Source organism: Odocoileus virginianus, chromosome 32 (assembly GCF_023699985.2).
Source record: "Odocoileus virginianus isolate 20LAN1187 ecotype Illinois chromosome 32, Ovbor_1.2, whole genome shotgun sequence".
In the NCBI taxonomy this organism is placed as follows: Eukaryota; Metazoa; Chordata; class Mammalia; order Artiodactyla; family Cervidae; genus Odocoileus; species Odocoileus virginianus.
In genome coordinates, this window is record NC_069705.1 from 35,685,785 (window position 1) to 35,710,942 (window position 25,158).

Consider the following 25,158-nt stretch of genomic DNA (forward strand, 5'->3'; position numbering starts at 1 on the left):
GTCAGTTTCTAAGGGAAAGCCGGATGGGAGTGAGTGTTCTAAATCGGTTACTTCTTAAAGGGTAAAAAGGAGATTGAAAGCTCCGCCCAAGGTTTAAGCTCCTGGAACCGAGTCCTTTCCCAGTGGGACCAGGGATGCGCGTCCACCAATCCAGGGTGGCAGGAGCCCAAGCAGGAGGACCCGTGAGGCGGGGCGTTGGCGCTGAGGCCCCGCCCACGCTAGGCCCCGCCCCCACCGGTGCTGCCATAGAAACCCAACCCAGACGGCGCCATGGCTGCCGCCGGCCCTGGAGAAGGGCTTTTGACACAGCCGGCGGCAGCCCGCTGCAAGTCACGGTCAATTTTGCCCTGTCAAGCAGCTCCCAATGGAGGGAAGCCTAAGAAGTGTCTGGTCTATCCTCATCCACCGAAGAGCTCCCGCCTGTCTCGGTCGGTTCTGCGCTGGCTCCAGGGCCTCGATCTCACCTTCTTCCCCAGGAACATCAGCAGGTGCTGAAGAGGTCCGGCCCCCGGACGCCTAGCGGGCGCTGAGGGCCCAGCAGAGCAGCCTGGAGATCCGTTCAGGGGCTCTTTCCAGGGACTGCCCCCGCCCCCGCCCACTCACCACACACACACACACACACACACACACACACACACACACACTCTCTCTCACTCACACATACATTCATATACACACACACTCACACACACACTCACACATTCATATACACACACTCACATACACACACACACACACACACAAATACACACACACTCACACACACCTTGCTCTCTTAGGGAGATGACCTAAAAAAACAGGATGGAGCATTTCAGTCAATCAGTCATTACTTAGACTTAAGCCAATAGAAAATACTTTGGTAACTCAAAAAAAAAAAAAAGTCCAGGCTCTTTCTTCAGGGACATTGGAGATTTATATTAGTGAGGATCAGTTTACTTTCTTTTAGATCTTGCATCTAGTTTGAGAGTTGTCAGGGACTGAAAAAAGTTGCTGTCTAACTGCAGCCTCTCTGAACACTGCTGTTGTTCAGTCGCTAACTCATGTCTGACTGTTTGCTACCCCATGGAGTGGAGCATTCCAGGCTTCCCTGTCCTCCAGCTCCTGGAGTTTGCTCAAACTCATGTCCACTGAATTGGTTATGTTATCCAATGATCTCATCCTCCTTTGTCCCCTTCTCCTCTTGCCCTTAATCTTTGCCAACATCAAGGTCTTTTCCAATGAGTTGGCTCTTTGCATCAGATGACCAAAGAAGTGGAGCTTCGTCTTCAGCATCATTCCTTCCAATGAGTATTCAGAGTTGATTTTCTTTAGGATAGACTGGTTTGATCTCCTTGCAGTCCAAGGGACTAACAGTCCTCTCGAGCACCACAGTTCGAAGCATCAATTATTTTGGTGCTGAGCCTTGTTTATGGTCCAGCTCTCACAGCTGTACATGACTACTGGAAAAAATACAGCTTTGACTCTACAGACCTTTGTCACAATGAGGTCTCTGCTTTTTAACAAAGAATGCTGTCTAGGTTTGTCACAGCTTTTCTTTCAAGAAGCAAGCATCTTTTAATTTCACTTGCTCAACATAACTGGCAGTTAATATTTTTTCTGGGAATGCAAACTAAATTCCAGAAAAATAATGACTTTGTAGGCAATGACTCTGGCTTATTAATTTCAGTTTTCCTTAAGAAAGATGCCTGAACTTTTCAGTGGATACAGGGATCACATGGGGATCTTGTTAAAATGCATGTTCAATATAAAATAATGGTTTTGGCTTCATAAAAGGAATGCCACGGGCTTTGGTGCGCCTAGTCTTACCCAAATGCTATTCCATAGCAGGCTTCCTTAGATCAGTGATCCAAGAAAGCTCCATAAGTTAGCTGCTGTCAGTATAGAATATTTAAGTGGTGCTAATTAACTATAAATACAAATTGTATAAGTAACTGCACTTTATTTCATTTCCTTATCACTATGGAACAGGGATTTTTCAAATGGCTTCCTGATAGCAGAAATATTCACTACATATTACCCCTGGGACCTTAAATTGTCATCCTTTGAAAATGGAACTTCTTTAAAAGTCAAGTTGGATAACTGGGCACAGTTGGAAAAGGTAAATTCGCAATCACTGACACTTTTAACTGTTAAGAAGTTTGTTTGAAGAGGTGAATTCCTGAGATCTTGGATTTCTCTTTATATGCGTGTGTGGCCATGTGCTGGGTTAGCAGCTTGTTTCCTTGTATTGAAGAGAAGGTTACTAAGGTTTATGTCGAGTCACCTATAAAACTTGGCATACTCATTTCAAATTGGGAGTGGGATATAATAGTTGATTTTCTTGCTAAGTAATAATATCTTTTAATAATTATCACATTAAACCTCAAACTATTAGTTGAGGATTAAAGGGAGACTAAAGTGAATTCACAGTAATTGGAGACTTTTTTAGAACTTCTTATGATGAAAGTATTCTCTTTCCACTATTAAAGTTCCTGGCAAGAAAAAAACTTAAATTACCTAAAGAACTAATCCATGGAACAATTCACTGTAAAGCTGGAGTACCTGAAATACTGATACAGGAGGTGTACACCTTGTTAACACATCGAGAGTGAGTTATCTGGAATTTTCTAGTAATATAATTTAATATTAAACTTTTGATAATATAAATCTTATTACCAAAATGGCATTTGTCAACAATATTTTATTTTATTTTTCCAGGATTAAAAGTATCCAGGATGACCTCGTGAATTTCACAGACTACAGTTACCAGATGCAGTTGCCCCTGGTCCCTAGGTCGACAGCTTCAAAGTCTATTAAAGATAACATTAGGCTATCAGAGCTAATAGGCAATCCCAACAAACTTAACAATGAACTTAAAGTAGAGTTCCTCTTCCTTTTACAAATGTTGCAAAGGAAATTGAGCAGAAAACTGAACCCAAGTAAGTTTTCCTTGGAAGTAGTCAACTGGGTTCTTCCAAGCTTAACGAGGCTCTACTTGAGCACAAGTGAAAGAAAAGCCTGCCACTGTCCCCGATTCATGGATTGTTGTAATTTCATCTGCTGCAACTTTTATTAATTCAGTCATATATGCATTCATATCTATCATATCATTTTGTGCTTTTAACATTTTCTATTCCTGTTTTTCGTCTTACCTATTTTTTTTCCTTCTTTAGGACTGAACTTTTTTTCCAAAGACCCCGCTACTAATTTGGAAAATTACAAATTTATACTCTTTCTAGTGCTACCATAGAAATTTTAACATGCATATGTATCTTAGTCTAAGTGTAATATATTTATTCTCTTCCTCAAACTGTAAGGACCTTAGAACACTACCCACTCCCTGCCAGCCCCCTGTCCCACTTAAGTTCTCTTTTTTAAAAAGTTGATGCTATTTCTCCCTTTTATTTTTATTTATTTATTTATTTTTGGCCACACTGCACAGACATGCAAGATCTTAATTCCTCCACCAGGGGTTGAATCCGTGCTCCCTGTAATAGAAGGGCAGATTCTTAACCACTGGACTACCAGGGAAGTCCCCCTACTTAAGTTTTTTTGTTGTTCAGCATTTTAGTTTTGTCAAGTTATTTTTTTAACACCACAAAATCAAGCACCATTTTTTGTCCCTAATGTTTGCTTACATTTAATCTGTCTTACTATTACTTCTACTTATTGGTTCTGGTAGGAATTTCTGAAACAAAACACATCCATTCCATTTAATCTTCAATTTAAAAGTCCATTTTAGGTCTAAGCTGACCTGCATCCCTGTTTGCTTTGGGACACAATTTCTCTTTAGCCATGGACACCTCAACCCTTCAGATTATTGAACAGAATTCTTTTATCATCAGTGTTGATTTTTGAGACTGCTGATTTTAAGCAGCCAAAGTGATTGTAACAGTTCTGTGCAATATGACTGTCCAGAGTGGTATTTAGCGCACACGGGGCACAGCTGATGAGTAGAAATGACCTCAGACATATCTTCTAGCCTCCGTGAGGGTGAGCTCAGAGGAGTAAGTGGTCTTTAAGAAGCACAGTGAAACTGATGCCCAAGTGCCGCAGTTGATAGAATTAGTAAGAAACACAGAAACATGGAAAATAATTTTGTCACCATTTTTACAGTATAAAAATAACTGCAAAATGAAAGATACTGTATGATTTTATCTATATGAAATATAAAAACATGTAAAGCTAACCTATGATGATAGATGTCAAGACAGTTTTCTTTTTAGAGTTCTGGAGCTTCCCTGGTGGCTCAATGGTAAAGAATCCGCCTGCCAACAGGGTTCAATCCCTGGGTCAGGAAGATCCCCTGGAGAAGTAAATGGCCACCCACTCCAGTATTCTTGCCTAAGAAATCCCATGGACGGAGGAGCCTGGCAGGTTATAGTCCATGGGGTCACAAAGGGTCAGACATGACTTAGTGACTAAACAACAACAGAGAGACATGAGGGGGTTTGGGGGTGCTGGTACTATACTGTTTCTATACTGTTTCTGTACTAAGGTGATGGCAACCCAGCTATGTATTCACTCCGAAAATTCATCAAACTGTAACAATACGATTTGTTCATTTTTCTGTACATATATTATTATTGAATAAAAGCTTATCAAAAGACTAATAGGAACACAGGGATAGTGTCTTTAAAGTAACTTTTTTGAAGCAACTATTCTGTGCATCAGAGATGTGAACCATGGTGGAGAAGGCTATTAACCTATGTATTCACACCACTCAGGAATATGATACAAAAGTGAAAGTGAAGTCACTCAGTCGTGTCTGACTCTCTGTGACCCCGTGGACTGTAGCCTGCCAGGTTCCTCTGTCCATGGAATTCTCCAGGCAAGAATACTGGGGTGGGTGGCCATTTCCTTCTCCAGGGGATCTTCCTGACCCAGGGATCGAAACTGGGTCTCCCGTATTGCAGGCAGACTCTTTACCGTTTGAGCTACCAGGGAATACCTGATGTCTAAATAATCTGCGTAAATGAAAATTGTAGTGTTGTATTTTGACAATGAATTTTTAAGAAAAAATGTTTTGTTTGTATTTTATAGAATGGTTTGCAGTCAAACCAACAGTGGGAGAATCTACTCTCGATCACCGTCCTGCCAAAGCCTCTGGGAACAAAAGCAATTTGGTCATTTCAAAGGAAAGAGCCACTCCTGTGTCTTGTAAGTTTTTTGGAAGGTTTTTTTTTTTTAACCTGTTAAAATTTATGTTTTATTTTGCTTATTTAAATTTTTTAAAATAGTAGAAATATTGGTCTAGGCATTCAGTCTAGAACTGCGCAGGAGGTTGATGTGCCGTGTTTTTCTGTAGGTGGTGCAAGCATGAGCGCGTCGAGGGCTAAGAACCAGTCAAAACAGGGGAAACCCCCAAGCCAGGGTGCCCCCCCAACCTTCTTCCATACGACCCATCCCAGTCCTGATTTCTGCTTTAAAAAGTGAGTCTGAAACAGGGGAAGCGCAGTGGCAGAGCTCAAAACTTAGTTCTCTAGCAGCTGGATAATGAATCAATCCTAAGGCAGACGCAGACAACCTGCACACCTAGACTTTCCAATCACTTGTTCTACAAAAAGCCACAAGTTTAAATCCTGTGAATTCAGAAAGCACTGTAAACCACAGCAAACTGTAGCCAAACCACAGGCTAATGTCAGTCTCTGCCTGACAATTTTGTATAGCTTGCAAATGAAGAATGGCTTTGACATCTTCAAATGGTTGGACACATATCAAAAGAAAATCGGTATCTCCTGACACATGAAAATGCGATGGAATTCCAGTTTCCATGTTGATAAGGAAAGCTGTGCTGGGACACAGCCATGCCTGTGCCTTTGTGCCTTGTCTGTAGCTGCTTCTCATCTAGAGCAGCAGGCCTGGTACTGGCCACAGAGACTGACTCACAATGTAGGATCCCAGACTTAGCAAATAAAAAGATGAGGGCAATACAACCAATACTCTTTAAGACATGTTGAGGACATACTTTTGCTAAAAAAATATTCACTATGTATCAGAAATTCAAATTTAACAGTGTCCCATTTTTATCTGAAAACCCTACTCAAAGCTTGAAATATAATATTGTCATGCCCTTGATGGAAACTATCCCTGGACTCTTTACAGAGCAGGCTGCCTAAAGTGTGAAGAGGGATTTCTTGGGCAAGATGGGGTGGAAGTTCTTTACTTATTAGCTCTGGGAAAGCAGTGTCAACTGATTTTTTTTTTTCTTTTTTAAAATGACTTCTCAGAACCTTTCATATGCTAATATGCATTATGAATATAAAAAGGGAAAACTATATAGAATGAAGTGTTTTTCAAACTCTTATCCGATCACATGGGGCTTCCCTGGTGGCTCAGCACTAAAGAATCTGCCTGCAATGCAGGAGACATGGGTTCCATCCCTGAGTCCGCAAGATCCCCTGGAGAAGGAAATGGCAACCCACTCCAGCATTCTTGCTGGGAGAATCCCATGGACAGAGGAGCCTGGTGGGCTACAGTCTGTGGTGTCACAAGGGAGTTGGACATGACTTAGCAACTTAACAACAACAATTTGATCACGCATCACTTAGTTTTGTTTTGCTATGGCTTGACAGCTCAGTCAGTAAAGAATCTGCCTGCAGTGCAGGAGACCTGGGTTTGATCCCTGGGTGGGGAAGATCCCCTGGAGAAGGAAATGGCACCCTATTCCAGTATCCTTGCCTGGAAAATCTCATGGACAGAGGAGCCTGGTGGGCTGCGGTCCATGGGGTCACAAAGAGTTGGGCACGACTGAGCAACTTCACTTTCACTTTCATGCACTGGAGAAGGAAATGGCAACCCACTCCAGTGTTCTTGCCTGGAGAATCCCAGGGACAGAGGAGCCTGGTGGGCTGCTGTCCATGGGGTCGCACAGAGTCGGACACGACTGAAGTGACTTACTGGCAGCAGCCACAGAGCAACTAACAGTTATGACTTGGTAGAACAACTGTTGCCCAGAGCACACTTTTTGACATTGAGACCTTAGGCCAGCCAGTGCCTCAAAATACATCACCATGGAATCTAACAGAAGTGAATTCCAATGCTTCTATGAGGGAAAGAAGAGCAGTTCATAGTTTCACCTTTAGGTTCTGAGAACACGTCCTCCCCTTCAGCCGGCATCAGTCTCCTTCCATCAGGGATGTTTGCAGCAAACGCTCCAGCAGGGTGGGCGCTGGAACCCCGCGGGCTGGCGTGGGGAGGGAGGGCTGTGGTGGGCAGGGAGGAGACTGCAGTGGGTTCTCTCTTCACCTGCCTGCCTCCGTCCCTGTAATGGGGCTCAAAGGACCTGACTGGGGATGAAAGCAGCAGTGGGAGTGAGCCAAAGCAAGGCTTTCTGCCTGTATAACAAACAGATGTCAGGTGCCACGCTTTAAAAACAAACAAAAGAAGTTGCCTACTGATAGCTGAGTTGCTAAAGAGTATTCTTCATTTCTGTTGTCTTTTCAGGAAAGTTTCAAGACTTACAGGTGAGTTTTTCTTACAACTGAATGCTATCGTTACTTCAGATCGGGACTCCTAGTAGCGTGGCCTCTTGCTTTTCCGTGTTTAATAAGGACAAACTGCTGTAAATAACTCGTCCCCCATCTTGCGCTCTCGGTCCTGAGTCCCTCATTTCCGCGGCCTTGTCTTCTCCTTTTCAAAATGGCCGACGGGCGCCCTCACGGGGCCGGGCAGAGCAGGGTGCCAAGACACGGGCTTTTATCTTTTCCCTTCTCTCCAGCCTACTGTAGATCGTTGGACTCTCTCAACCGATGCACAACAGGAATTAATAAATGGTGTGGACCTGACTTTGGTAATTATATGGATGAGCGCTCCTTTTCCTGGGCTTTATATCACTTACCCCCACATCTGTGAGTTGGGTGTCGTTTCAGTCGTTTCTGATAAGAGCAGAGTGGTTACCTTGGGTAAGCTAACAGAACTTGAAAGTTAACAGGAGAGGCACCAACCCTCGACGAAGGAATTTAACCCTATTTTACCACCTAAGATCGCACTTGGCACTGATTGGTACTGAAATCACAAGCTGTTCATCTGAAAAGTTTCTCTTAATATATTGATGGGGGTGGTAAAAATTAGTTATAAGAAAGGTTACTTTTTTTTTTTTAACACTTAAGTCTTTTTGTTTACCTAAATCTAGCATCAACCACAACAATGGGCCAAGAAAATGCAGGTCTCTCAGTTATCTCTGGCCCATCCTATTTGAACCAAATCAGCTGAAGAGTCTGAGTGGCCAGCTTGGATGCCTCAGCACAGAATTCTAGAAACCTAATTCTGAATTTCTGTGTTTGCAAATCTAAGCACTATTAAAATCACTGTTGCCTCACCTGCTTTCTGAAGCAACACTTAAAAATAGTAGTCATATTCAGTATCAGATGCACCCAATAAGCCCTGGGTATTTTTAGGCTCTGCAGATGACTTCTAGAGGCACTGGAATTCCGGTTTTGTATTTCCAACTACTATAATGCATGCTGTAAATGTTCTCTGTAGTTGAGATTTTACTAACTTGTGCCCAGCCTCTTGCTAATTATTCTCTGTATGGTTGGTACATTAGAAACATTGATGGTTGTGTACATATTTAATAACCACAGTGGATCTTAATTTTATTTAAATATCCCACCAAATACAGGTAATAGTGTCAATCCACCTAAAGAAACTGAAGTGAAGCAAACCGGAAAACATTCTTTTGACGGTATGAAGCCTCCCAGAAATGTGGAAAAGGAACCCGAAGAAGCACCTGTCTAATGGCTTTGAAGAAGTGATGTTACCACATCTTGCAACCCTAATAGGATACAATCATCTACACTTGGATATATTTCAATATTAAAGTGTGTCTTATCCATAGTTGGGCTGAAGAACATATTTTTTAAAAATTCAACAACCATTTATTCAACACCTGTGCCTGCCTGGTACTGTTGAAAACACAAAATCGGTTTATTAGTATGCATGTTTATGCTTAGTCCCTCAGCCATGTCTGACTCTTTGCAACCCCACGGACCGTAGCCTGCCTGGCTCCTCTGTCCACAGGATTCTCCAGGCAAGAATACTGGAGTGGGTTGCCATTTCCTTCTCCAGGGAATCTTCCCGATCCAGCGATTAAACCTGCAGCTCCTGCGCTCCTGCAATGGCAGGAAGATTCTTTACCAAGAAGCCACCTGGGAAGCCCCTTCATTCGTCCAGAATGAGCAAAAATAAGTTTAAAGGTGCAGTTAAATATAATTCACCCTGATGAGTAAGAATTCTCTCATAACTTTTGTAGGTAATGTGAATCTACTTTGTAATATGTTTTCCTCACTAGCAAAGAGTTACACTACTAGTTTGCCTAATATCATTTATTTACATGTCATGATCAATAAAATTTTTTCCGAATAGTATTGTTACACATTAGTCCGTTGAAAATCTTGCCCACCTCTAGAAATAGCTTTACTTAAGCGATTCTTTAAAAATATGTATCTTTCCTGTTGATACTGGAAGGAAAATCATGCTTCACTTGGAACCTCATTCTGGTGTTTAGCAAACCATTTAGTTTGATTGAAAAATCCTTCCTGCTTGCTTCCAAGCCCCATATTTTTATCAAAGGGAAACAAAAGCAGTTCGATATTCTAATTATACTTCCTATATTCTTGGTAATCTTAAATTCATTATTTGGAAAATTTTCATTAAGTGGAATTATTCATGTTTTTATGCTATCTCATTAACAGTGTCATTTGACTGCCAAGATGAGTATTACTAAGGCTGAATCTCATGATATGTTTGTCAATTTCCAACAAAACTCTATTCGTTTTTCTGCATTTTTGAAGGCTTAGACAGTTTCATGAGAATTTCAACATCCAGAGACTTTCTTGGTTAACTTTATCTTTCTGAACAGATAATATTTAGTAAAAGAAATTTAAAGAGTCCTGATAAAATAGATGACTTCTTGGGAATGAGTTTAGAAAATATTGAGAATAATCTTTTAAACCATAAAATGTAGTCCCTTAGGAAAGACTTTTTAGAAACAAGTCTCCTGAAACTCAGCTGGAGAAACATGCAAAGAATTAGATGTGGGTAAACAGTAAGTTTCTTCTCTTGATTCTGTGTTCAATCTCCTGCAAAAGCATTCATAGTCTAACTTCCAATAAATCATGTTTATTATAATTATAGTTAATATAAAATGACTAGAGATTGTGAATATTAAATTATCAAAATTGGTATTTATCTTTTAAAAGAGTCAATTATCAAGTAACTTTTCACATATATTTCACTTCGTTTTTTACCCCTCAATTTTTTTCATGCTTATATAACTCATTCCTTTTGTAATTGGACATTTAAGTTTCAGGTACAAAACCTGGGAATGTTTTCTTTTTAAAAAAATAAAACTCAAAAGTATTTTGACTGCATACCCATTTATTGATGTATATTAAATTTATAACTGAAAACTTTGATTAAATATGAACTAAAACTAGTGGTTTACCATGCATTTTGTAAAGGACAATATCAGTGCTAGTTAACTTGAAGATCAGCTGTATGTACCTTACATTTCAACACTTGGGAGATATTCAGTCATTCAAATATTCATTAGGTATCTACTGTACGTCAAGCACTATTTATAGGTGTTGCACTATTTTATACCTTTCAGTGTTTTAACACTAGAATAGTTCGTACCTTTTATGCTCCGGGAAAAGTTTCTATGCTCTTTTATATTCGTCAGTCCTTTATAATTTGAATATTACCTTCCTCCCAAATATGGCTATTATATTTTATAAAGGAGACAGACACCTATTTTTCCTTGAAATTATATAAATATTTTATTTGTTGAAGTTAATGATTAAAATCAACTGTGAGCCCTCCACGCCCCTCTCCTCCTCCAGACCTCTGGCTTTTGGATAACAGAGGTTAAGGTAACAGTAACTCACGAAAGGTCTTAAAAAAAACAATTAAGCATTGAGAAAAACCTTCCATCAAAATGGGTTGAGTCGTATTCCAGTCCCCAGAGGTGAGAATGGGTTCACCTTTGCCCACATGAGAGCGTCATTCAAGGAGATGGTGGATTTCCCATCTTCAAGGAAAAATACAGGACCCTGCACAGTGGGAGTTACAGGAAGAGAGGATGAGACTATGAATTTGCAGTATGTTTTTAAACTTCCAGACACAGAATCACTGTCATCAAAAAATCACTGGTGATATTTAGGCAATGCTGATAGGAAATTTAAAAATTGGAGAAATAACTAGATTTTTTGAATTGCTACCAAATAGAGAAACATTTTTAAATGCCCTGATGTCTTTCAAAATGTAATTTGGCTTTATCATCTGAATTCTTTAATTACAACAGTGCTGTCAATGACAATAGATACTGTTAATCTATTAATTATTACAAAGTTAACATTTATAAATGCATACATGCCTAATAATAGACTTAAATATACTTCACCCTTTTCATCATAACAGCCTACATTAATACAGCTGGGTAAATTATTTAAACCAGAAACTCAACTTGCTCTCCAGAAGATGAAAAATACACTGCTATATACATGTATATATAATATAGAGTCATATCAATTCTGTGATTTATAAGCCTATCTATAATTTAGTTACATCAGCTATTTTGTATATCAAGGGTAGTTCTGAAGAACTAAATCCAAAAAAACCTTTCAATCTGTATCTCCTCCCAGCTCCTAGAAGAAAAAGCATGATTTCAGAAACACAAATGTGCAATAAAAACTTAAATTTCTTCATTATGTTAAAGTTATCAGGCTTTGGATCCTGATTTCAAATGATTAGGGGCTTCCCTGGCAGCTCAGATGGTAAAGAAGCTGCCTGCAATGAGGGACACCTGTGTTCGACCCCTTGGTTGGGAAGTCTGGAAAACGGGAATGGCAACCCACGCCAGTATTCTTTGCCTGCTGAATTCCATGGACAGATGAGCCTGGTAGGCTACAGTCTATGGGGTTGCAAAGAGTCAGACATGACTGAGCCACTAACACTTCAAATCATAAGACCTTGTTGTTAGCAAATTATTTTCAGATATTCAAAAATCCATTTATATGCAGTAGACAGTTTCCTATTCACAGGGTACTTGAAATTTCAGATTTAACCAAGACACATTAATTTTCTGCAGGAACAGAATATCCCACGGGGGCAGAACTCCCCCTGAATCGGTCATTTGTGCCTGAGTGTATGTCAGATAATTAGTAGATCCTTGCTTAAGGTGGGTTTGGGTGCAGAGAGGTTAGACAGCCTAGGGAGTAGATTGTCTCAGAAGGAGAAAAAGCCCTGAAGAGGAGGAAGAAATAGGAAGTCTGTCAAGCACTAGAAAGTGGTACATGCAGGGCAGTTAGTGGCACTGAGGATACAGTCGAGAAGCTGCAAAATGGGTTTTGCTATTAATTATAAATTACTGAATTTACTGCTTCTGTTCTTAATCTCTGAACATAAGTGGATAGTAAGCACATATGCTACTTGGCGTCCTGTCTGTGGTTTGGAATATACTGGTGTGTTCTGAAGACTTAATTTTCAGTGTCAAGTCAAGCTGCAGTTAGACTTTTCATTGGTAGCAAAACATCTTGACTAGTTATCCCCCCCAAATACCTTTCTCCACTGATGTGGCACATTAGTGTTAGAGATGTAATTAGCTACGTTACATTAGAAATACAAGAATCCACTTGGTGACACGTGATGATGCCTGGGAGATGGCATTCTTTTGGTCCCATCTGGTCTCCAGTAGCACTTCATGGGGATTCAGCTTTGTTTACTTCTTGGGGACACCTACAACTGCTCCTGGCTCTGAATGATGAAAGCTTCTCTATTTTCTGGCAATGAAGGCACCCCTGGGCCACACGGGCAGGCCTGGCATTATTCAGCATTGTTACTTTGATTGCACACGAGGGGCCATTTCTTGGGAATTAGCCACCCCTCATGATAGAGCCCCATAATTTTTAATCACTGAGAAGTTCACTAAGTCAATGTAAGAATATGCATAATATATAGATTTATTATACATCTATCAGTTTTTAATTGCTTTGTGTTTAGAAAATACCAATGGAGACTATAAAGTTACATTTAATCTACTGAGAGAACAATGGGTAACTGTGTTGACTGTTGCTGTGTTTCCCTTATTTAATTTCCCTAAGGAAATGATCTGTCTTTTAAAACATTTGTTACTAAGTATATGCCATTTGTTACTAAGTGTATCTTATTATATGAATTGTTTTTATAATAAAAAGTACAATGACTATGTCTGGATTTATTTTAAGGAGAGAGAAACTACTTATATCAAATACAAAAGCTTATTAAAGGCAGTATTTTCTCACTGGGCCTCAGGTTTCTTTACACTTTTATTCAGATTATTTTCTCATTTCAAAAAGTAATGAAAAAATAAAAATGATGGGCATGCATAATTTACGCTTGACATTAGGCTGTACCTGGATTTTCAATCCCGTAAGACAAGAGATGTGAATGTCGGAATGACTGGGAAGATTCGACCCAGTCACATAATCTGGTCCAACAATTCCTCTGAGTGGTTCTTCCTTTAGTCTCTTCAGTAAAGTTGCATAAACCAGTCTTTGTGAATCAGAAGGAGGTGTATATGGAGAGTCTTCTGATGATCTATATTTCCAACAGATATTCCATTTTTATTTTTGTAGAATCACAGGATTGTCAAGGCTCAGAATAAAAACAGTCCCCAATGATAATTTAGTCCTTTGTAAGTGATGGCAAATTAACTTTAGAGTTAATTTATAGTAAAAGGAAGGACTTGAAAAAGGCAGGAGTTATAAATTATTACTGAGTGTGTGCTAAATAACCCAAGATTCATTCTCCTGCCAAAATAATGAGACAACAATTTACAAGTCTGTCTACAATATTAAGCAACACATTGTGTATTCAATTTTTATATCAGAGTTTATGTGCACTCACGGGCTGACAATCTGTGTGCAAGCTCTCCATGCGTCCAGTTCCTCAGAAAGGTGTTCCATTTTTAAAGGCACTGACACCCTCCGCCGTTTTAACAGCTGACTGAAACATGCCAGAAGGAAATTAACATCTGACATCCACGATGAAGACAGCAAGAAAGCAAACGAATTTTAAACAATTGCAATTTTAGATATAACCACTGTTGTTCACGTATCTACGTGTATATGTAAATATATGTGTGCACGCGCGCGTGTGTGGGTCTGCGTGTATAACTCTCTGGCAAGTCAAACGTATTCAATAAATGCTGGATGACAGGATGAGCAATGCTGAGTAACAGAGAAATTCCCTTATATCTTAATATTGTTGAAAGTTGCTTTCCATTTGTGGCTACGCTGCTGGCATAGATTTTTCCTGGAGTGCCCTGACATCAGAGGTTCTTCCGAGAGCTCCAGGCGCAGGCCCACAGTCACACAGCCCTCCACCTCGACGAGAGGGGCAATCGGGAAGGAGAGAGCTCTGCTTCTCTCAGAACCCCGTGCCCACAGGAAGGAAACTCAGAGAAACTGCTTCACCACGGACTCTCCGCACCTTTAGGAGTCACCTACTCTGGAGATGGTGTGTTTTGTGGGGAAGGCACTGAGTTTTATTTTTGAGTAAAAGTTTTATGCATGATGGTTGAGTTCAGCAAGCTGTCCTGAAAACACAGGAGTTTGGCAGGTAGGTTATATCTGAATATAAAATATGAAATAGGGAGTACCTGCCAGTGACCAACCTCTTTACTTTGCATTTTTCTACTGTGGAGATGGGCAAGCTGAAATACAGTTTCTCATCTTCTTTTAAAAGTGGATTACACAGTCCTGGCCAGTGGGCTACAGGCGCACAGCACGAAGGAGACTTTCCTTCCAGAATCAGAAGCTCCTGCCCTCTGCGGTCTCCCTGTGGTCACCCTCACCTCCCCTTCCCACTTCAAGTGCGGGCACGATACACAGAGGGCAAGAAGCTAGCTGGTAACTCTGGGTCACTGAGGCAGGAGGAAGGAAGCCAAGGACGTCAGAGTTGAGAGAGAGGAAGAATCCAGATCCTTGATGGAATCTGCCCAGATGATAAAGAATCTGCCTGCAATGCAGGAGGACCCAGGTTTGATCCCTGGGTGAGGAAGATCCCCTGGAGAAGGCAATGGCAACCCGCTCCAGTACTCTTGCCTGGAGAATCCTGTGGGCAGAGGAGCCTGGCGGGATACAGTCCATGGGGTCGCAAAGAGCTGGACATGACTGAGTGACTAACACTTTCACTTTCACTTTTTTTGCATCACTTTACTGCTGCTTTATTATGAAGCATATGCTTAGTAAATAAATGGATATGTGCAAAATGTATTTGCTGCCTCTACAATGCACTTAAGACGCTAACCGTCTCACAACAGGCACTTACTTCTCTAATGTCTTATTTGGAGAGAAACTGCTTTTACCTCGTGTACTCATACAGTGCTGGAACGATGCTTTGATATTGCCTTCTGATAGCCAGTAACGCGCCAACGTACCCACATAATATCAGCAACTCATTTCGAGCTCTAAAAGAGAATGTATTTATTTTTAAAAATTCTATAATCTGAGGTACAGAACATTGCTCTTATATAGTTATTGAACTTGTGTCTCATTTTGAAGAGTAACATTTATAGCAAAATATGCTTAGAAAATTTTCTAAATGTAAAGATGTTTTTATTCATCAGTTAGCTCCTATTCAGACATGTACAGAACAATACAAATTGTATTTTAAAATACAAGTCTTTAAATAATATTGGACTCTTGTCTTCTTGTTTTTCTCTCTCCCGTCTGCTCCTGCGACTCCTGCCAGAGTCACGGGCAGTTGCACCAGTTTTCCCGTGTGGGATCGCAACAAAAACAGCCTAAAGCCCTTATAAGAAAAATACACGGTTCTCGGGCCTTCAGCTACATGGGTAATAATGTCCTTAAATGATACCTGAATTTGAGGATGGTGTCTATTCTTTTACTTTCTAGCACTTTCACATCTTTGCCCATCCTAGTCTGCTTTGTATACATGGATTTTTAAGAGCTATGACCACTACACAGACCACTGGGGACATGTGGTCCAAAATGACCCCAAAGCTCTGACGTAGCCCTGTTTGAACGAGGTGTGTCTGTGTGTATCTTTGTGTACAGACACACACACACACACACACACACGGTATTGGGAAATGGGGCCAGTAAGATTTATCTTAGGTTTCAAAGTGACCTCTCTATTTTTACTTAAGGATAAAACAAAATGTAATTTTTCTACATGTGCACCTATCTGTCCAAGAGATCTTATTCCTTCATCTGAACACCAAAAACAATACAGCCATTTTGAAACATTGCATAAGTTTGGTTACACATTTTGGGGAAAAAGTACTCACTCAGTACATGTATGCAAGACCAATTTTTCAGTACGAATATAACTCAACAGGTCAAGAACGGGGTAAATGGTGTCCAAAGTCCAATCTGAACTACTGATGTGTTCTGGCAAAATAAAACCAGAGTCTCTAAATAAAAGGATCAAAACTTGTTCACTCAAATTTTAACTTGTGTGATTGATTCTTTTCCGGTCAATGCTAACTACCTCTTTATTTTCTAGATCCCAGTCCGGTCCCGATACCAAACCACCAGCAATCTCTTTCTTTATTAAATTCAGGATGGCTAGTACTTTTTTTTTAAGCCTTTAAAAAAAATCAATACAAATGAAAATATCAAATAAAACAGTAGATTTTAAATTATACTACCAACTAAATACATACCTTTGATGAAGTCAATACCAACAGGAAGGGCTTTTTCAGGTTCTTGACTTAGCAAGTAATACTTTATAGTTTCAAATATTCTGCCATCGGCATGGGCTGTCTCAGCTAACTGCATACATTCTTCTACTGTGGGCAGCTTGCACTAGAAAAGAATTGGTTTGATAACAATGCTACTAATATTTATAGGAATAAAAGCAATAGTATTAATATAAGTGCTAAGTATTTCCAATATACCTGGTATGTTTCTCTAATTAAAGTTGCTGAAAATGGATGCAAATGAAATAATCTGTCCTGGGAACATACATTTATGTTAATATCGTTAAGATCTAATAACAAAAAATATGGTATTATCTAATGAGTCAATACTTTTAAACACACAAACACCCAATAAAAAAGGTGGAAGAAAATTGTCCTGATTGTGATAATGGGATTAGTACCCACAAATGTCATCTAGCAGGAGTACTGAAATTAGTTATTTTAGAACAAATATACTCACCAGTGTCAAAAATTATATTAAATGTAGAAAACACAAAAGGTAATGCTTATGTGTTCTCTACACAGTAACTAACTTTCACTTGACCTTGAGGCACAGCAACTTTATTTTGAGCAGGAAGGCAAAAAAACAACAAGCTCTTTATAGCTCTTTTTTTTTTTTTAGCTTTGACATTCTGAAATGCCACGAAGTGGAGATTTGAGCCTATAAAATTATATTACTGTAAAATGAAAAGCAACGGTTTTTCAAATAATCTTTTCAAATAATTTTTCTGTTAAAACTGAGAATCTACTCCTCCTTCATGGAAGCTCTACTTCCAAAACCTGGGTGGGGATTAGTTTACCATTTATGTGAACTTTTGATATGTTCACGGTTTTTGAAGCACAGGTCTAAGAGTGTGCTGGTTTGCTTCTAAGCGAGGCTACATAGCTTACCGCCCTGTCTCGCTAATCTCTGCAAACACTGCGATGCAGCTTCTGCTGCAGAAACATCTGTGTGATGATGGAAAGTGATGCGGTTCGTCCACAAGGTCAACCGTCTCCTTGGAAATCTGTCACTCTCATCCCTTCTCTTTTTTTAATATCCCCTTAAGACTTCCCCCGTGGCTCAGACAGTAAAGCATCTGCCTACAATGCGGGAGACCCGGGTTCAATCCGTGGGTCGGGAAGATCTCCTGGAGAAGGAAATGGCAATCCACTCCAGTATTCTTGCCCGGAAAATCCCATGGACAGAGGAACCTGGTAGGCTACAGTCCACGGGGTCGCAAAGAGTTGGGACATGACTGAGCAACTTCACTTTCACTTTAAGTTACTAAGATTGTTTATTTAATTTATTAATGCATTTATTCAATAGTTTCATATTTTTTATTTAAAAATTAACTAAATGGAATTAAAAAAAAAATATTGACTTACTTGGCTGTGCCAGGTCTCAGCTATGGTCTGTGGGATCTAGTTCCCTGACCAGGGATCAAGCCCAGGCCTCCTGTTTTGGGAGCATGGAGTCTTGGCCACTGGATCACCAGGGAAGTCCCAAATGGAATATTTTAGATCCCTCAATCTCTCAAAAATTTTACAAACTAAATTACAAGTGCTCATGTGTACGTGACACTTCATCTGACACTCCCCACATGTATTCCCTGAAAGCCAGTTATTTGCTGAGCAACTACCATGTGACAGGAACTGTGCCTGGTTAGACAGAAGAAATGTTTCTTCACTTTGCTACATGCTCTGAGAGCAGAGGGAGTTAAAGAACGGGCCCCACCGAAACCGAAATTGCATTCTGACACAGAATGTGCTAAGAGCAGGCTGATCATTCCTGCAATTCTTACCCTATCTTAAAATTCTCAAAGCTATATAACTTAATATTTAAATATAATTTTTAGAGGAGTTGCTTGGTGGCCTAGTGGATTCCAGGCATTTACTACTGTGGCCCTGGGTTCAATCCCTGGTTGGGGACCTGAGATCCCCCAAGCTGTGCATTATGGCTGAATATATATATAAAAATACACAGACACACACACACACACACACACACATATGGATTTTTAGTCTTGTGAAATCCTCCAGATATTAACACCTTTACACATATAACTAGTCTTTCTAAAGAGTTATTAATGAAGTCTGATCCAAGAGTCCAATTATACCCTTTTAGAATGTATGATAAAAAGAGCAGGTGAACACTGTTATAAAACTATGTTCACAGATGATTTTCAAAATGAAAATCACATGGTGTGTACACGGTTTAATAATCTGCTATTTATTTTAATGTTCTATAGCCACCCATCAATAAAAACAGAACTTCATCATTTTTTAACAGATTAGTAGCACTGACATATAGAAATGTACCGTAATTAATACAATCTGTTGCTGAATATTTTGATCACTTTTGTATGTAATCTTGATAGATTCCTATATTATGTAATGGAGCATTTATAAAAAGCACTTTAGAATAAGCATGCAAATTTCATTATACTTCAGTAATTCTTTTCAAGATCCTAAACTATTTTTTAAAAGTTAGCATGCATGTGTGCATGCTAAGTTGCTTCAGCTGTTTCCCACTCTCTGCGACTCTATGGACCATACCTGGCCAGGCTTCTCTGTCCATGGGACTCTCTAGGTGTGGGCACCTTAAGATGCAAAGGGCTTGCAATGGGCAGCTACATGTGTTGACGTTTTCACTTCAACATTAACCAATTATGGCAAGTTCCCTACCTTCTCTGAGTTCACCTTCTTTATAAATTAGGAACAGTATCCCCTGCTTTTTCACGGTTTTGTGAGACTTGAGTCAATAGCTGACAGATGTGAAAATTTAGAACAGCCCCAAAAATACAGTAGAAATTTAATCAATGCTTTATGTTGCTGTTATAACTTTTGCTGTCTTTATAAGAGGATCCTGAAAGGATCATCTGTTTGTTTCTCTGCAAGAATTTCTATCTGACCAAACCTAAAACTGACGAGATCACAGCATGACATTCCAAACGGGAACACGGAGGATCGCCAGCATACCTTCCCATGAAGGTCGTTTCTCTCTTCCGTACACCCTGGGTAGAAAGCGCAGAGTCTGACTAACTGTAGTTCACTGTCCGGAGTCATGAGGAGAAGGTCAGCCGCCAGATTCCTATTCACATGACAGAAGGGGAAACTTCAATGAGGAAAAAACTGAGAAACAACATTTTTAAAACTCTTTCAAAGGAAGAAGAGTCTCCCGTGCCTTCCTATTTACATGAAGTACTGATTTCCTACGTAATTATGAAACTCCTCTAAATGTAGATTACAGAAATCAAAGGGCACAAAGGAAAACTAGATAATACCTGTATCCAACGGATGGGAAGCTAAAAAGAAAATAAATTTGAATATCATGAATATGTGATGAAAGCCAAGAAAAGGCAAACTTTCACAAGTGTAAAAGCAAACAAGAAGTGTTCTTGGTTTATGAAAGCATATTCTCTTAAGATTATGCAGCTATCTTAATTACTGTGTTTTAAATTTGTGGAGCTCTACTAATAGCTGAGGATTATACACTTCACCTGGAGATAAGCCTGATCCACGTATTTCAGCGTATGCACTTGATCCTGGTTTCTGGTATACATACCTATGGCTGCATAAAGGAAGGGCTCTTGTAGGGAGTTAAGAAGAAACAGAAGTTTGCTTTCTATTAAAAGCATCCCCTGTGGTTCAGCAGTAAAGACTGCCTGCAATGCAGGAGCCACAGGAGACATGAATTCAGTCCATGGGGCAGGAAGATCGCCTGGAGGAGCGCATGGCAGCCCACTCCAGTACTCTAGTCTGGAGAATCCCATGGACAGAGGAACCTGGTGGGCTACAGGCCATGGGGTTGCAAAGAGACACAACTGAACAACTAAGCATGCATGCAACACAGGATGTATGCTCAGTTGAAAGATCTCTAATCCTCTTCAAAACTTACTGTCTATTTATGGTTTGCTCCTTTTTCAGTGTTTAGAAAGAAGTAGTCACATTTTATTTGAATGAGATGATGACTTTTAGCATAGAGTCAGTTACCTTTGTGGGTAAGCTGTCTGAATTAGACCTCACACTTCTGGTTGGGTCTGAGGCAGTAGGGGACGGGGTCCTCAGGAGGGATGGTCAGTGTTAAGATACATTTGCATCTGATGCTGACGGTGGGGTACCACTCAGTTCTACAGGGGGAGGGAGCTCTTATGTCACTGTGAGATACGCATCAATTTTAGAGTAACTCTAAGATTATCGATTCACTCTGAAGCCCCCAGACCCAACAGGAAAGAAGAGTGGGAAGCACTGCTCTCTTTCTGACGTGGCTGTAGTCAGCTGAACGTTTGTGTTCCCCCAGGAGTCCTAAGTTGACATCTAACCCCCAATGTGATGCTATTAGGAGGCAGAATCTTTGGGAGGTTGCAGTGTCATGAAGGCAGAGCCCCAAGGAAAAGGGTTAGTGCCCTGATAAAGGAGGCCACAGGGAGTTTCCTAACCCTTTTCTCCATGTGAGCACAGCAAAAACAGCCGGTATGAACCAGGAAGCCCACTCTTATCAGACACCAAATCTGCCAGTTTATCTTGAACTTCTCTCTCTCCAGAACCGTGAATAATAAATTTCTCTTGTTTATAGGCCACCCAGTCTCTGGTATTTTACACTAAGATAGTAGCTAAGGGTATAAACTATAAAGCCAGTTTATGTAACTTTTAGTTTTGGTCATAAAATTTACTGAGACCAGTAAGTCAGTAAATTTATGCTACTGTTGAGCATCCAGTGAATTGCATATGCAGGGACAGCAGTGTCGTTAGCTGTGATCATCACCATCATCATCCTCTGTACTGTTCGCAGTGGCGTCTGCATCATCCACTGTTCAGACTCGGGGTGTGTGTGCAGGCAGTGCAGAGAAATGAAGTCCTTTCGAGCAAGCTCATTTAACATTTCTCAAAGTTCTAAGTATTTTGGGGAAAGAGAAGACAGAAGTCTAAAATCATCTTTATTCAACAAACCCCTGTTGAGGGACAGTACTGTCTCCGTCATCAATGAAGCATCATCTCCAATGAGGCATGGTCCGCCCTAGGAACCAGGCTCTGAGATACGAGGGGGAACTGCTCTGAGCTCCGGCCTCCCCAGGTCTTTCCCAGGTTTAACTCTTTTTTTTTTTTTCATTTATTTTTATTAGTTGGAGGCTAATTACTTTACAATATTGTAGTGGTTTTTGTCATACATTGACATGAATCAGCCATGGATTTACATGTGTTCGCCATCCTGGTCCCCCCTCCCACCTCCCTCTCCACCCCATCCCTCTGGGTCTTCCCAGTGCACCAGGCCTGAGCACTTGTCTCATGCATCCAACCTGGCCTGGTGATCTGTTTCACCCTAGATAATATACATGTTTCGATGCTGTTCTCGCGAAACATCCCACCCTCGCCTTCTCCCACAGAGTCCAAAAGTCTGTTCTGTACATCTGTGTCTCTTTTTCTGTTTTGCATATAGGGTTATCGCTACCATCTTTCTAAATTCCATATATATGTGTTAGTATACTGTATTGGTCTTTATCTTTCTGGCTTACTTCACTCGGTATAATGGGCTCCAGTTTCATCCATCTCATTAGAACTGATTCAAATGAATTCTTTTTAATGGCTGAGTAATATTCCATAGTGTATATGTACCACAGCTTCCTTATCCATTCGTCTGCTGATGGGCATCTAGGTTGCTTCCATGTCCTGGTATTATAAACAGTGCTGCGATGAACACTGGGGTGCACGTGTCTCTTTCAGATCTGGTTTCCTTGGTGTGTATGCCCAGAAGTGGGATTGCTGGGTCATATGGCAGTTCTATTTCCAGTTTTTTAAGAAATGTCCACACTGTTCTCCATAGCGGCTATACTGGTTTGCATTCCCACCAACAGTGTAAAAGAGGGTTCCCTTTTCTCCATACCCTGTCCAGCATTTATTGCTTGTAGACTTTTGGATAGCAGCCATCCTGACTGGCGTGTAATGGTTTTGATTTGCATTTCTCTGATAATGAGTGATGTTGAGCATCTTTTCATGTGTTTGTTAGCCATCAGTATGTCTTCTTTGGAGAAATGTCTGGCCCATTTTTTGATTGGGTCATTTATTTTTCTGGAATTGAGCTGCAGGAGTTGCTTATATATTTTTGAGATTAATCCTTTGTCTGCTGCTTCGCTTGCTATTATTTTCTCCCAATCTGAGGGCTGTCTTTTCACCTTGCTTATAGTTTCCTTTGTTGTGGAAAAGCTTTTAAGTTTAATTAGGTCCCATGTGTTTATTTTTGCTTTTATTTCCAATATTCCCAGGTTTAACTCTTAAGAGCAGAGCTCCCCGAAGTAAGCCAGAAAGATAAAGACCAATACAGTATACTAACACATATATATGGAATATAGAAAGATGGTAACGATAATCCTATATGCAAAACAGAAAAAGAGACTCAGATGTATAGAACAGACTTGTGGACTCTGGGAGAAGGCGAGGGTGGGATGTTTCAAGAGAACAGCATTGAAACATGTATATTATCTAGGGTGAAACAGATCACCAGCCCAGGTTGGATGCATGAGACAAGTGCTCGGGCCTGGTGCACTGGGAAGACCCAGAGGGATGGGGTGGAGAGGGAGGTGGGAGGGGGGACCGGGTAAATCCATGGCTAATTCATTTCAATGTATGACAAAAAGTACTGTAATGATGTAAAGTAATTAGCCTCCAACTAATAAAAATAAATGGAAAAAAAAAAAAAGAGCAGAGCTCCCCAACCTCTGGGATCTAATGCCTGATGATCTGAGGTGCAGCTGATTAATAATAATATAAATAAAGTGCATAATAAATGTAGTATGCTTCAATCATCCCAAAACCATCTCCCCACTTTCGGTGTGTGGAAAAATTGTCTTCCACGAAGCTGGTCCCTGGTGCCAAAAGGTTGGAGACTGTTGTCTTAAAGCATCACCCAAGTTGATTACAAGTGTATAGTCATACCATCTTTGCTATTATTCTCCATTAGAAAAGAAACTTTATTTTCTAAACCTCCAACTAATACACAAGATCCAGCAAGAATGAGCGTAGATATGTAGATTTTCCAATGTGGGAATGTGCGGTCCTGATAATCTTAGGAAGTACATGTCTGTTGTTTAATGATGCTTTATGTGCTTGAAATATCACTTATTAGAACTGGACTACTTCAGAATAAGTGATGGTAGATTTCATTATATGCTCACAGTAGTTCTTACTATTAATTCATATTTGTAGCACCATTTCCTTCACAATCTTATCTTTTATTTAAAAAGGAGACATTTAAAAATGCAATATTTTTAAATGTGTATTTAAAAATATTGCATTTTTAAAACATCACATGCAACTTATATTTAAAAATATAAGCATTTAAATGCTATATATTTAAAATATATAGCATTTCATCACTATGAAACTATTCTTTAACTTTAGAAATGCTCACAGACATATATACACACACATATATATGATGTATATATATAAAATGGAATATTACTCAGACACAAAAAGGAGTGAAATCAGGTCATTTGTGGTGATGTGGTTGGATCTAGTCTGTCATACACAGTTGAAGTAAGTTAGAAAGAGAAAAACAAACATCACATATTTTAATGCATATATATGGAATGTAGCAAAATGACAGAGATGCACCTATTTCCAGGGCAGGAATAGAGACGAAGACATAGAGAATGGACTTGGGGACACGGCAGGTGAAGGAAAGAGTGGCACTGATGCACATACACTTCCATGCATAAAGCAGCAATTGGGAAGCTTCTGTGTAACACAGGGAGCTCCGCTCGGGGCTCTGTGATGACCTAGAGGGGCAGTGGGATGGGGGTAGTGGGGTAGGGGTCCAAGGGGAGAGGATGTATGTATGCATGTAGCCGATTCACTTCCCTGTACAGCAGAAACTATTAACAACATAATACTGTAGAGCCATCACGCTCCCAATTAGAAAAGAAGAACGCTCACCACGCGGGGATCATCATGCACTTCCTTGCCAGTAACTCCAGGGCATAGTGGGTTGCGGGTGCTGCAGGCTCTCCCAGCACGGTGCCCACACAGACAGCCAGCTCCAGCTCATTTCCACGAATGAGGTACGCCATAGCCAGCTTGCTCAATGAGAAAATAACATCTTCGGTTTCACAGGGGATCAGCAGGATCATCACTCCCCACCAAGCTCACAAAGCAGATCAAGTTGTATTAACCTATAGCCGATTATTCTTGTAAAATAGTGAGTGTGATATTTCTATAATGTTCTTGTCCCTTCTCCAGGGGATCTTCCCGACCCAGGGATTGAACCCAGGTCCCCCAAATTGCAGGCAGATTCTTTACCATCTGAGCCACCAGGGAAGTCCACTTAGGCAAAGGCAACGACAATTCCCAGGTGGGAAAGCTGGTAAAGGGTCAGAGAGTAACTTTTGTAATTTAAGACTTTCGCACCTTTGCTTACATTTTTGGAATTAATTAACAACAGTCTGTCTGCAATAGCCTCAACATGTCCTTCAGTCCCTCAGAAAAAAAGTAAA

At 40.3% G+C, this 25,158-nt stretch overlaps 2 protein-coding genes across 8 annotated transcripts in view; one reads left to right on the plus strand and one right to left on the minus strand.

The window, feature by feature from the left end:
• Nucleotides 1–242: 242 nt before the first annotated feature.
• Nucleotides 243–8,817, plus strand: SPATA4 (spermatogenesis associated 4). Of its 2 annotated transcripts, XM_020910231.2 has the most exons (9): nt 243–488; nt 1,969–2,098; nt 2,469–2,587; nt 2,698–2,918; nt 5,023–5,139; nt 5,288–5,411; nt 7,426–7,445; nt 7,700–7,771; nt 8,603–8,817. In XM_020910231.2, exons 1-9 carry the CDS (start codon nt 271–273, stop codon nt 8,716–8,718), a joined length of 1,137 nt encoding a protein of 378 aa, XP_020765890.2. In that variant the 5' UTR covers nt 243–270; the 3' UTR covers nt 8,719–8,817. The 2 variants fall into 2 exon arrangements, 1 of the variants encoding a protein (XP_020765890.2); XR_002317136.2 differs by lacking the exon at nt 7,426–7,445 and having other exon boundaries at nt 8,603–8,630.
• A 1,921-nt stretch (nt 8,818–10,738) lies between these two features.
• Nucleotides 10,739–25,158, minus strand: part of WDR17 (WD repeat domain 17) — a 65,502-nt gene continuing 51,082 nt past the window's right edge. For 4 of the 6 annotated variants that reach the window (XM_070460122.1, XM_070460118.1, XM_020910230.2 and 1 more), the window contains 9 exons: nt 24,602–24,741; nt 19,954–19,974; nt 19,649–19,760; nt 16,652–16,793; nt 16,274–16,376; nt 15,329–15,430; nt 13,867–13,965; nt 13,374–13,557; nt 10,739–11,033 (listed from right to left, as the gene is read on the minus strand). In XM_070460122.1, coding sequence (XP_070316223.1) covers nt 10,914–11,033; nt 13,374–13,557; nt 13,867–13,965; nt 15,329–15,430; nt 16,274–16,376; nt 16,652–16,793; nt 19,649–19,760; nt 19,954–19,974; nt 24,602–24,741 — 1,023 coding nt within the window. In that variant the 3' untranslated portion in view covers nt 10,739–10,913. Of the gene's footprint in view, nt 11,034–13,373; nt 13,558–13,866; nt 13,966–15,328; nt 15,431–16,273; nt 16,377–16,651; nt 16,794–19,648; nt 19,761–19,953; nt 19,975–24,601; nt 24,742–25,158 lie in introns of those variants that run through there. The other 2 variants (XM_070460121.1, XM_070460123.1) reach the window with 2 other exon arrangements.

Excerpts from the sequence above, each read along its gene's own strand:
- SPATA4 (XM_020910231.2), top strand. The coding sequence starts at position 271 with ATGGCTGCCGCCGGCCCTGGAGAAGGGCTTTTGACACAGCCGGCGGCA. Across the intron at positions 2,588-2,697 it reads ACCTTGTTAACACATCGAGA|GATTAAAAGTATCCAGGATG; the intron begins GTGAGTTATCTG and ends TTATTTTTCCAG. Across the intron at positions 2,919-5,022 it reads GAGCAGAAAACTGAACCCAA|AATGGTTTGCAGTCAAACCA; the intron begins GTAAGTTTTCCT and ends TGTATTTTATAG.